Source organism: Pezoporus occidentalis, unplaced genomic scaffold (genome assembly GCF_034315485.1).
Source record: "Pezoporus occidentalis ecotype Australia unplaced genomic scaffold, CSIRO_AGI_Poc_V1 ctg296, whole genome shotgun sequence".
Classification (NCBI taxonomy): domain Eukaryota; kingdom Metazoa; phylum Chordata; class Aves; order Psittaciformes; family Psittacidae; genus Pezoporus; species Pezoporus occidentalis.
Window position 1 is genome coordinate 139,634 of NW_026914896.1, and position 13,758 is coordinate 153,391.

A 13,758-nucleotide genomic window follows, 5' to 3' on the forward strand; every position below is an offset into this window, starting at 1 on the left:
CAAAAAAAAAAAAAATTATTGCCTCTCAGCAGTTTTCTTTAAAGACAAAATATAGGGGTATTACCATCATGGGGCCTTGAGGGGAACTTATCAGCAACATAATCTTTATTACTACAACTGCACTCCCTGTGCTATAACCCCAGGATATTTTTTGTCCAAAGAAGGGGCTAGCCTGTACATAAAGCTCTTGACACATACTTGACGGAAGTGACCATAATAAAGTGCCATCAATAAAAACTTCGCTTTTTCACAATTAAAAATGCATTTAAATAAACATATTAGGACATGAACTGAATAATACAGATGTGAAATGAAAAGCTACAATTCCTGAAACTAGAGCAGGGAGGTGTAATGCACATAGAACTAAGGATAAAAGGTACAGGTGGAAGTCTTCTATGATGATGTTGTATCTGGATAAATTCCATCCAATCTCACGCTTACATTTTTAATGACCTCCTAGAAAGCCGTAGAATTAAGACTTCAAGGATGCTATTCATTCCCCTTTGGATGTTTTCTCCAATTCCTAAGCATTACTTGAAAAATTCTTAGCCCCGGTTAAACATCACAATTGATAGAAGAAGCAAAACCAACACAGCACTGTTATAGCAATGAATCCCTTAAGAAATTAAAAGATGAGATTTATTGAATGTCTATAGCTCTACAAGTTACCCACTTTCATTTTCTAAGAAGTCTCTGAAATAAGATATGTAACATCTACTAGATCCTAGGAAGTTTAGCAAGGCTGAAAATACTTTTTTATTAGTTTGTGTTTGACTGGCAGTTTAAAATTAAGGGTAGGTTTGAACTGCCTTACGAGAAACTACAGACAAAGAACTGATGCCAAATGGAGAAGATTCACATAGGATAGTTATCTGTTCAGCCTCAGCTGCTGTAAAACTTCAGTTCAGGATGGTATTCTGCTACTAGAAGTCACAGCATAGACTTGGAACTCATCTGGCAACAAAAGCATTGTCAATAAAAACTATGAAACCTTGTAACAATAGAAAGGAATAAATAGTTTAAAATTTTCAACATGCATGAACAGTGACATAGTTCAAATAGACCAATTACCAGCGTAATAGCCAGTATTAAATTAATGCTATGTTTAAGCACCATGTACTTTCCACAGCATAATGCAAAAATAAAGGCTATCCCAATGTGAAAAAAAATTACAGTCTAAAAGCAGGTAGTAAAGCTAGCCTTTCAGAGGGCCAGTGGCTGACAGCATACAACAGCAAACACATGATGGCAGTCACCATGACAAACGTTTGATGGAGAGAGGGGTGGTAGAAGAGGAAGAACACAAAACTATCTGATTGCTTTCACTAATCTCTGCTGAAAGAGAGGTATGAAGTGTTTTGCTATCTAAACCATTAAAATTATTTCATGAGCGAAGGCCACTCTAAGGTTAAAAACAGTAAGACAAATTTGCTACTGATTAATAATAAAGCCATTCATTTTATTCCTCAAATCTAAAGTAATTACAAGCCAGAGCATGGCAAATGGATTTAGCAGAAGCCATTACGTCAGAAGAATCCTTTAAAGAAGAACAGTAATTTAAAAGACTAAACTGAATAATGAACTCTCCTGAACAACAATTATTATGAGATTGATTTATTGAAAGTGTATTTAATCATACGAGAAATGTTTAAACTTTCCAAAATAGTTCAGGAAGACAGAAAAACCAATAGCATAGTCAGCCCAACGTCCTCATTACAGTTGAGAAGCTGAAGCAGATGGAGAATTCATTTATTTTGGAAGGATAAAGTACATCAATTTCTCTGAATCCACATTTCTAGTCAATTTGTTACAGTACCAGCTTCAACAATTAATGATCTCATTTTCCCATTTGTGCCTCCTTTTAAGAGACCTCAGTCTTTGTTTCCAAATGAGCCAAATGTCATAAAGGAAAATTTAACTCAAAACATCACTTTGAAAGCTCACATGTCTAAAGCCAAATGCTTCAGCAATTGCCAGAAAACCACAGGCTAGATTCAGTCAGGTACCTAGCCTGGTCAGTCTAAGTGCCTGAAAAAAGATCTGCCTTTCACATGTGAGACATTTCCTTTTCACCAGCCTGATTTCTACAGAGAAATACCTTTCACCTGACCTGCTTCAGTTTTTCCCCCCCCAGTGTCAATATATAAGATTGTCATGGCTGAAGCTGCGTTTCTAATGATAGGTCTCTCCCATTAGATTCAGAGAGGGGCAGCTCATCATCATATCTGGTTCTGAGATCAACACCAGTTAGTATAGAGAATATCATGTCTGTGATTAAGATACCATTCCTCCTCCAGAGACAGAAGAGAGGCTGTCTGTAAAGCACATACCTATCAACAGCTATCAATAACCTGGCAAATCATAGCTCTTTAGCTAGACTGCAGCTCAGAAACATGAAGTCATTAGTACCATGAAGAGATGACTGCAGCACAACAATTTCATGAAACAGAGAGGAGAATTCTACTAGCCCTCAACATGCAACTCAATGAGCCTCCAAAATTCTACACCAGAGATGCTGGGTGGGAAAGCCTTCTCCTCTTCAGTCAGCCACATGCAGAACAACTTCATTCTACACTTTACAGTATAAATTACAAAGCAGCTCTGCTTCTCTGACCCCACAGCTATACTTCTGTATTGACAGTACCATCTCATAGACAATCCTGCACCACTTAATGTGAACCTGTAGGGCAAAAAGCCTACCTAGATCACATTCTATAGAGGCTGGTTGACTGTTCAGATGCTGCCTGTTGATTCTGGATAATTTCATAACATGGACAAAAATGCTAGCTTGTGCTCTAAAGGCACAAGCTAGGAAAAAACACAGAAAGCTGAGCTTTAAATGAATCTCCAGTCATTGATCCATTTGAACACTCAACACTACGATATGTTTCACCTTGTTTTAGTTTAAAAGTTCATAAAAAATTCAAAATATCTTATTTAACCAATAGTCCTTGACTGATTCTTCTACATTTAAGAAGTTCTTAAATACATACATTATTTAGCCAATACTGCCATTACAGAATAGCATATAAATATTCAGAGACTTTTTAATAAGTTCAGCTTTTATTCAATCAGCCATAATGGTTGCTTAGAAACATTTACCAGTAGGATACCTATAAAAACAGTAAGGGAAACACCTTCAAAGAGTAAAGCAGTTGGATAAATTGGAAAAAAAAAGAGCCAAATACTCATTTTTTATTCTCCTCACATGCATTCAAGCAAATTATGATGCAGAGAAAGATATATAGTATGCATTTACATACGAAAAAGGGGAAGGGAAAATATTAAAACAATAAGCTGAGGGAGCCAAGTTGAGAAAGAAAAAGAAAAACAATTATGGTCATTCCAGTCCCTCAGTTTGTAACTTCTCAGAAACTATACTACCAGGAACCACACTTCAGAAACCGAAAGAAAAGCAGAAATCACCCTCAGACTTAGCCCAAGTTAGACCTAAAATTGATACTGAGTTTTAAATAAATAGCCTGATCTTCAAAAGTACTAGGCATGAGTTTGCTGCAAATGGCAATTTCTGTCCCTCTACAGGAATTTTTTTCTTGCCTTTTATTAATTTCAGGGACAGGGACAACAAGGCAGGGATCCAACTTTCATACATACATGATTATCTATACTGTTAATTTCCATACTCCATTTTCCTAAGACACTCCATGTTGTCATTCTGAGTTCAGGCTAACTGCCCTTTTGCAAAGGGCAGCCCTGGGGGGTACACACACACCCCTATCTTAAGCAGGACACAAAGACCACACATTGAACTAAGTACATTGCCAAAGGCTTTCTATGCAGCCTTTTGGTTTGTGTCTTCACGTATATCAACAACTCGGGGGTGAGTCAGATTAAAAAAAGAGAGGAAATGGATGAAGTGCCTATTTCTCTCCCCAGTTTCAGAAAAGAAAATTCAACACTATAGAGAAAAGTATGACAGAACAAAAAGGTATATTCTGTACTCCAATACCTGCTTTGTATCAGTTTGTTCTTTAGTATTAAGCAAGTCAACAACTATTTTACTTCTGAAAAATACTAATTCTACATTCTACCAACACAGAAAGATAGGAAAAGGAGAAAATACATAAATAGCACTAATTTATGAGTATATGCAAGTGTAATGTAATGAACAGTACTATGGCAAAACTAAAAGCATTTTATTAAAGACTCTAGATACTGCTTATAAAAAGCCCATTATTCTTCCAGCAAATTAATACTCTTACTATCAGCAAATGAACTGTTTTAGTTAAATTAATATTCATGTTAACTGCATGCAAAATCAACTAATTGACTAGTCCTAAGTTACAATATTAGAAGCATATGTAAACAGAGTCTGTGATCAATTTTAAGACTAGCCAAGTAAATCAGATGGGATTTGTTGTATGAACATGACAGGGTCTTCAAATCAACAGATTGCGTACAGTCAGAAAATAATTCCAACAAAAAAATAAGTAATGCAGGTACATTGTTAACACAAACAAAAACAGCTCTTTAGTAGGGCTGATGAGTTTAAATTTAAAGACAAAAAAGTTTGCAATGAACAGAATCTCTTCTTCCCTTTACCTCCCCATTCTCCGTGTTCAAAATTACAATTTCAGCATAGCTTAGAATTCAGTAACCACCTTTTATAATTTTTTTCACAAGAAATTTCCTCTCCCTCACTTAATAAATCTTCACAGAAATGTTAAGGCTGCTTTTGCCTCTTCATTTACGCAACATCATCAAACTTACATTAAAAAAAAATCCCTAATGGTGATAACAAGAAAAGCTAAAGACCATAACATAGTTTCTTTGGGCTCTGAAATAACAGTAGTATTTGTTTCTTAATAATCTCATTATTATCATTTTTTTTTCCTAAGACATTTATCATAACAGTACTGGGGCATCTTACAAAAGCTATTTTCCTGTTTCTTAAATTAAATCATATTTGGGACCTAAATTAATAATAGGTGGTTGAAACTATGCCAGGGAAAAAGGAAAGCCAGAAGCTTTTCTCTTAACAGCTCCCAGCAGAAGTGGAGGAAGGGGCAGCGCATGCAGCCTATGAGCATAATGTGGTACACGCTGCTCATTCCTTATTCTGAAAACGCAAATGGAACAACAAAACTAAGAACATTGAAGTTGCAAGTCAAACACTCCAAAGGCACTGCCAGAATTCAGATTGCTGCTAGAAGCATAGCTCCATCACCCAGTGTGTATCCATCATGATCTGGGAATACAGAAGCAAAGAGAAGGCAAATACTAAGAGTGGATGCTGAGGAAGACACAGAGGTAGGTTACATATAGCGAGCCTTCTCTGGAGACACTGAGCATAGCTCCACATTCTGCTTCAAGGTTTGGAGGGTGCTTGAATACACTGAGCAGACACATCCCTGCTTTCATCAGGTGTCTCACAATCATCTGACTGATCACAGTCCACCTGCCTTTATCCTGGATCTTCCTTAACCTTGTCTGCTTAACTCGTGAAAGGAGTAAAGCCTGTGACTGACATCAGCCATGCCCAGCCCAACCTCCTTTTCCAAGTCTCTCCTTCTGGCCAGGTTCTAGTTCTCACTTCCCCAGTATAGCTTCCATATGTTTTCCCCTCTACTTCATGTTTAATCTTCCCTTTCAGAAGATTAAATCTACCCCCCATATTCTCATACTTACAGCTAAGATGCTTTCATTGTGGAGAGTACCAAAAGAATGGGAGCACCTGTTACTGGATTTTCCTGTTCTGACCAATTGGGTAAATTTTAATAAGAACAGCCAAGGATGTCATCACAGCATGCACACCTTAAACCACTAAGCATCACATCTCCAACAAACAGCAGCACTAGAATTTTTTTGGAGAAAAGGCTACAAGAGTTTTATATAAGCAAAATAAAGATTTGATCTTCTTTGGGTTTGGAACTGTTTGAAACACTTCAGATCATGTTTCTTTTGAAAGAAGTTCAAACAGGCTTCAAACAGGAAGGCCCTATAAAAAGCTAAGCCAACTAAGGCTGGCTTTCATAAGCCAACCAAGCTCCATCAAAATATTTACCTCTGGCCAAATTATAAGAGAATGACAGATGTAACTGAGTCAAGGAAAAGGCCAGACAACTCCTTTAAATCCCTAATTTTCTTTAATTCTCTGATACCAAATATTGGGCAACCCTGACAACAAGCTGGCCTATTTATGAGTCGCAGTGTGCTCATCAGGGTTGTCTTCCATTAACTGCACACCCTAGTAAGAACTACTCAAATGCAATGGAAAGATAGAACTGATTTTCAAGTTTGCATGAAATTTGAGTTTTTCTATATCCAGACAGCACTGATCAATCCCAAAGCAAATGCAAGCTTAGGCTGCAGACAGTTTTATCAATATTATTAAGTTATTACAGTGAGATCACCTTACCAACCCCCTTACTCCCCAGTGCTTTTGTCATAGTCCATCAGCAATTAATTCAAATAGATGGGTCCACATAGCTTCTTAAAAGGAAAAAAAAAAAAAAAACCAAAAACCACCAAACACAACAAAATGAAGGAAATCTGTCGTTAAAGCAGGGAATTCAAGTACACGAAGCGTATCTTCACTGCAAGATTCTCAATACAAAGAAAATCAAACAACAAAACTCACGTTGCTGAGGGAAAAAAAACAACCCCCATTCCCTGTGCTATTCAATTTAAACCTTTGCCAAGCTGAAACTACACTTCACCAGATAGCTGCTGTTATATCAGAAGCACCAATTTATTATTGTAGGATAATTTTAAACACGGGTCTAGATAAAGTAATTTTACAGAGAATAAATTAGCTTTGGGAAAGGGGCGGGGGGAGGGGAGGAAGTAGGTAAAATCAATTTTACCATTCTTGTGGCATTATATTCCTGCTATCTTATTTGTAAGTGAACTCTACATTTCAGAAGAACTTGAAGAACTTCAAGTTGCTGTACTTGAAAATAACCAGAATCTGTATTCAACTTTGGCAAGTCATTTTTACCATTTCTTATCTCTGCAACAAGCTCTAAGATAAAAAATTAACTGATCGGAGGTCCACTGAGGATCTTGAATCACCCATGTATGATAGGCAAGTATTGCAGTAGTTAAAATTATATTGTTTAAAATTATAACCTTGTTTTATATTTCTAGGTTTGCAGTTTTATGAAGTGTAAAATTGCATGCATTAACCTTCTGCCATGTCTACGAGACTTCTGAAAAAGTACTCATGCTTATGCAATCTATTTCTAGTAAAATGGGGAAAAAGGGGGGGGGGGACGACAAAAAAAAACATGCAAAAAACCAAGCAAGCATGCCTACTTTCCACTAGCCAAATAAACCTCAGATGAATTACTGAAAGCTTTATGTGCATATATTAAAAAATATTAATCTGGAACATACATCCCACCCACATTCATGAGCTGACCGAATGCACAAGATGTAATATACGACAAAACACTGGCTTTAGTGAAATCAGTGTAAAAGAGCTGTAGCCACATTTAATGGCTCTTAAATACATCAGATTTAGTATTTTCCAGGAACTGTTCCATGGCTGGCTAAGCTTGCTGATGTGTATATTATTTAGTACAAACAGACCAAATTCTTTCCATCAATGTAAGTGCCACTGTGCTATAAGAGATCTTCTGGGTCATCAAGGGCAAGACAAAATATCACTGAATTCCTTTCATAAGCCAACCAAGTTCCATCATAAAAGCTGTTTCTGTGTTAAGTCTTCATGTGTTGACTGTGAAATATGATTGCCCAAATTTTCAAGAACCCTCCTCTAACTTCATGGTTTGTGGACCATTTATCTCCATATATATTTCTGTTTTAAGCCAGGCCTATACCTTGAACAGTCCCTGTTTGTCTCAGTGTTGTCTCTCCCCCTATTCACCTTGCCACAATCTCAACTTACTTCTATATGGCCAGTCACTACTCATAAGCACACATACAAACACACTTAAGTGTCTTCTCATAAAATAGCTTCGCCAGGCTTTCACCATCTTATGTACCCTTCTCCACAACTGTTCTCACTAACTTCATTTTTTACTTGAACAAGGAATTACTCAGGACTGAAAATGTTATTAACACTAGGTTTCATCAATGCTTTTTAAAATGGCATTAGTATCTTCCTTACTTGAAACACAATTACTGATGAACCACATACTATTTGCAGCACTGGCTCTTCCACATCGCACTGTAGTCAACCATTAGCCTTATGAGGGATTAAGCAAAGAAGCATCAACATCAAAGATGTAGAAGAAAAGTGAACAGGAGGATTTTCCAAAGGTCTATCACACCACACTGAGGGAAAATTGCAGTTCCTGCCACACTGACTTCATGTGATATTCCAGGATTGGGACTAAGCGTATGCAGCTTAATAAAAATGGAAGTCACAGCCTGCAAGAAACTATACTTGCCTAACTTTATATAAAAAAAAAAAACACCAAACAAAAACTACACCAAAAAAAGTCTGAACTGGCTAAATTCCTTAGTATATGTATACAGTTTATAAGTTTTCATGTAAGTTATCTTTCTGTGGACATGGAGAACACTAGAATACCATGCAAGTTTTAGAACTCAATCACAACAACTTAACAGGATTAATTAATAAATAAATCTATAACCACATTTTAATGCACAAATTACTTATTGTCAGTTTTAGTTGAAAAATATCTATTTCATAGCAAAACAACATCACAGGAACAGCTGGATGGCAGTTTTAAGCTCAAATGAACCAGCATCACAGGCTGACAAGTCATCTCTCTGATTGCTTTTGAATGGCAGCACATGCAGATTTATTCTCTGCCGTAAATTAGAACAATTATTTCTCTGCAGTTCACTTTTTATTTCAGACAGTGAGCCCCCGCACATATTTTTAAAGGATATCTTCCCTTTCCTTGATGATAAGTTCATTCTGTTCCTCTAGCTGTCTGATCTTCTTCTCGAATGACTCCTGTTCAGCTTTCAGCCGTTCTTCTGTCACCTCCTTTTCTTCACTTACCCTGAAAAGAATATGAGAAAAATAAAATATATGCCCATAACCACAGTGCCTGAGTTACAACTCCTCTGCTTCCCAGGTAAATGGATATCACCCTCTCCACCTTTAAACAGGTGAGCTCCTCATAATGTTTATTTTATTGTATGACATTGGAAGATGCATATGACTTTATACAATGCATTATTTTCCCAAAGACACTGGTCTCACTAGAGTACATGCACATTAATGGGCTGCATGGAACAGCAAAGTAAGGACCTAAACCCACAATAAGATTTGTGCAATTTGGTTCGCTGCAGCATAATGAATAAACACTGGGATCTTTGCAAGCCTAGGGCACGTAGGTAGGCAAGCCAAATGGGAGAGTTCAGCTACCAAGACAGGAAGAAAACTGGAAAACTCTTCCATTTCTTAGTGCATAAACTAATTCTTTCATATTTACTGGTCAAATATAAGTCCAGAAAAAGAATAATTATTTTTTTTAGCTTTCTACAAAAGAAAAAGTCTGTCCTCTTCTGAGAATTTTAAAATATCAGGCTGCAAGAGTAAATTTTTCCTTCTCTCTGGGCCATGGCACCCTGTATCTTGCTGCTCAGTGTAAGTAATTGGATCAAGATTAAAAGATGACAATGTGAGAAAGGTTTACAATGATCATTTATTCTGCACCTCAAGAGCAGGCTGCAAAAATAATTATTCTGGTATCACATAGGCAACGACCATTATGCACAAATGATCCTGTAACTATGCTAAAAAACAAGGCTTAGAAATCACGGTTCTATAAAACCTCTACAAAAACATTAAGTAATGAGCTTAGACTAATAAATATTATTGCTCTGCACTTAGCCAATTTCTGTTGCTGAAGGCTCTTAAAGTTCAGTCTCTTATGATGATGAAACAGCTTGCTACAACACAGGTGACATGAGACCAAACTAGTACAACTTTTAGCAAACTTCAACTTTAACTTTAAGTGGAATAATCCTATAGGAAGAGTAAGGGAGGGGAAGTATAATACATATCTATATAATACATATATACTAAGCCTTCCACTCACTCATTAGATTCATTAACATTCTTAACAGAGAACTTCCATTCAAAGAGTGAGCCATCCATTTGACATCATGACATTTCCCTTAGGAGGGCACAGATTTGTTTTGATAATCCAGTAGAAAAGCCATAAATACCACGATTGAGTCACCCCTCTGGGGGTGAACTACAGACAGGCAGTATTCCCCAGCTCTAAGATCAACTCACAGCCCTTCCCACAACAGTTGAAGCAGACTGCATGAAGTTGCAAATAATTAATAATGCTAAAACTCACACCTTTTCTCTACAACCCTGGAGGCAGAAAAGTAACATAGAGCATATAATCAAATTCTGTAAATTAGGGCAGTTTGAAAGTTTGGAACAAACTATTAATTGGAAAGTTTCTAAATTACATAAAAAGAGACACGGATTTAACATAAAAACATTACACTGTTCATGTGCCCGTGGTCTCATTTACAATCCTGCCCCTGGAAGTATAAATCAACTCATTCTTAAGCCCCTTTCCCTTTACTCAAAGGTTGTCAAAAGTGATGTGGACACACCAGAAAAACAACAAAAAGGGAACCAGATGTATTAACTCTGGATCCATCCTAACACCTATGTACTCCTTAGTTAAGCAGGCAATAAACTTCTGAAGACTATCTATTATCCATCCGTGCTCCCTGATGCATTTACAACAGTACATATGCCACATGCTGCAGGCTCAGGCTTTTGCATCTAACCACAACCAGTTTGTTTTCTCTGAATCTACAGCAATCATATAAGTGGCTATAGCATATATGACTTTCTTTCATGTAACCAGTGAAAGATGAAAGAATGTCTTCTGTTTCTTAGGGTAAAAAAAAAATAAAAAAAATAAAAAAATAAAGAAAAAAAGTAGAGAACAGAGAATAAACCACACCAATTGGAGAAGACAATGAAGACAGCAATGACCATGTAAGATGAGACAGGAAGGAAACAAGAACAGTGGAAAATAAAATCAGAAAGGAAAGGCAGAACAAGCACCACCTCGAGGACACTACATAAGGAAGGAAACTCGCTTCCTAACTGCTGGAGTGATGCTGCACTATAAAAAGAGACAACTGAAACACCAGGCATCAAAGAATATTAAAATCCAACAACAGTACAAGAAAATCACAGAATAGTTTGAATGTGAAGGGACCTTAAAGCTCATATAGTTCCAATACCCCTGCCATGGGCAGCGACACCTTCCACTAGACCAGTTTGCTCAAAGCCCCATCTAGCCTGGTCTAAAATAAGGTAAGAAAGAACAGAGCACTAGAGAAATTAGACTAAACCTAGCAGATTTTACCCATCTCCACATTCTCCGATGCGCCTTGTATCAGTCTGCATCACATGCACGTGCTGTGTTTGTATTTAACACAGATCACAGCAAGCTGTCATACTCCCAGACACATGAATATATTGTGCCACATATCTTATGCAGTAAATGACTGAGAACAGTAAGTGATCTTAGGAGAAATGTGGCAGTATGTGTTTATGTATCACAAAGCAGGAGACAGCCCATAAAGGGCAGGCAAGATACAGAAGACAGTTACTCACAGGAGGTGGCAAAAGGAAGTTAGAGAAAAGGAATACAAGAATGTCATCAGATTATGTTGGATTTATGACACATCCTATACATAGCTCAGTGAGACTTTTTTTATATACTTATTTCTTTGCCTTCTGGCAGAAAAAAAAAAAAAGATTTTTAGCAGAATTAGGAAAAACTTCACTGATGCCAAACAGAAATATTACAAGGCTCCTTAAAAGGATTTTTACTTGCTTTTCATCTGCCCGTGGTCAGCAAACAGCAGTGAAAGAATAAAGACACTACAATTACAAAGGGCACAGCTGCTCCCCTGGGCAACACACTGGTGTCTAGCTCCATTACCGTTGTTTGCAGGAACAAATAGAGGACCAATAGCAGAAGCAAAGATGACAAATCAGTAGAATTATTCCAGCTGTTCAGAATTATTCTAGCACCATTTTCTTACTTGCAATTTACATGCACCTATCTTATGTCATAGGATACACACCAAATTTGTTTGAGATTTGTTCTAAACTCAACACTTCAAAGCTTACATAATTCTAGACATTAAAATAAAGATATTATTTTTATTTTACAGAAAAAAAAACTCCTCTGTAGGAAATAAAAAATCATAATGCAGGGATTTTGACAAAAAAAAATCCTGCTAGGGCATCAGCTTTAGGTTTCAAATTAATTCCTAATTCACCAGTTCCAACTATTACGGTGTGCTCCCAAGTCCACTCCTGATACTAGTAGTTCTGTGTTATCTGAAGAAGGAATTGATCAACAACCTTGCTGATGACACTGATTCATTCCACTGAGTAAGGCAGGATTGATGCTATCAGGGTGGAATTTTTAAGTACTGCACAGGTCAACAACGATTAAAGTTTCACTTGTCTATTGAATAACTGGCATGCACAAGAAAGAGCCATAACACATCAACACTACGCTAGGGACAAAACTCAAGAGAACTCTTCCTGACTGAAGGCTCTTACAATCTTTACAAAAGGAGCTGAAAAGACAAATTAAAAATAGTGTTTCCTATTTTTTAAAAGTGTTAGAAAAAATTGAGCTTCTACAAAGAGAAGTCTAAATGCATTAAGAGCTGCAAAAGAGCAAATCAAGAGAGAAGACAGTATAAATAAAAAGCAGACACACTACACTGGGAAGTTCACTATCAGTCCTAGAGTTGTTGGGAACATTTACTTTTTAGGCAATATTCACCTGGTATTAGTCTGCCAACTAGCTAGCAAAGATGGAAAACTTTTGGTGACCATTCTCAAAAAACAGAAATTTTAAATTCCAAGCAAAGAATGGCAACTGGAACAGGCAAGGCCACAGGGGAAGGAAAGATGGAGCAAGGACTAAGATAAGAGCATCATCCAAAGCCCAGCACACACGGAAATCATGGAATGAAATCAGGTATTCCAAGGGGAAGATGCACTCCAGAAAGATGAAACAAGAAGTTTCATGCCAGAGTTGATCACAACGTGCCTCTGGGAGAAGTGAGCACCAAGTGACTTTTAATACAAGCACTGCAGGAAGAAATAATGGCAGAACTTTTCTCTAAGGACACTTCACAAATCTGATATATTTCACCCAAGTATCATGGGCACTTTGTATAAATTAAAAAAATAAAATAACAAAACCCCTAACGATTCAAAGACATAATTAAAATTGCTACAGAATGGATAAATCTTAGGATATGCAACTTGCAAAATACAAAACTAGATCTCACAGCATGAATTTATAGCCACAAATGACTTTTTAAGCACAAAAGGTAAGTGTGATTGGTGATACAATAATCCAAGGCATGCTTTCCCTACCAACAAGAAGCAATTTCCAGACAAGCTTAGGGATATCTCATTTGCAGTCTCACTGCCTGACCAATTATTGCACAATATTGCTCCTAAAGTAGCACAGACAAAGCAAAAAAGAATAAAAGATCTTGACATTGAAGTTAAAGCCAGGTTAAATACAAGGTAGTGTAACCCAGGAGAGAAGGTAACTCAAGAGGCTACACACAGCAGATCTGTAATACGGGCTTCCAGAGGCAAGTTGTCCTTCAAAGATCCTAACTGCTGAAAGAAAAACACTTAAACAGCAGATATACGCTACAGTAGTTTTACTGTCCTCCTTTGTAATGCTTTCCAGTTCTGTAACCAAATTAACCTTCTGTTTTGATTCCTATTTTCACCTTTTGCTGAAAAAAATTCAATTGCAGTTG

The 13,758-nt window shown here is 37.0% G+C and overlaps 1 protein-coding gene across 4 annotated transcripts in view; it reads right to left on the bottom strand.

Moving 5' to 3' along the window:
- Positions 1 to 13,758, bottom strand: part of KIAA1328 (KIAA1328 ortholog) — a 148,395-nt gene that overhangs the window by 119,766 nt on the left and 14,871 nt on the right. For all 4 annotated transcript variants that reach the window (XM_062626655.1, XM_062626654.1, XM_062626652.1 and 1 more), the window contains one exon: positions 8,848 to 8,963. In XM_062626655.1, coding sequence (XP_062482639.1) covers positions 8,848 to 8,963 — 116 coding nt within the window. The remainder of the gene's footprint in view (positions 1 to 8,847; positions 8,964 to 13,758) is intronic.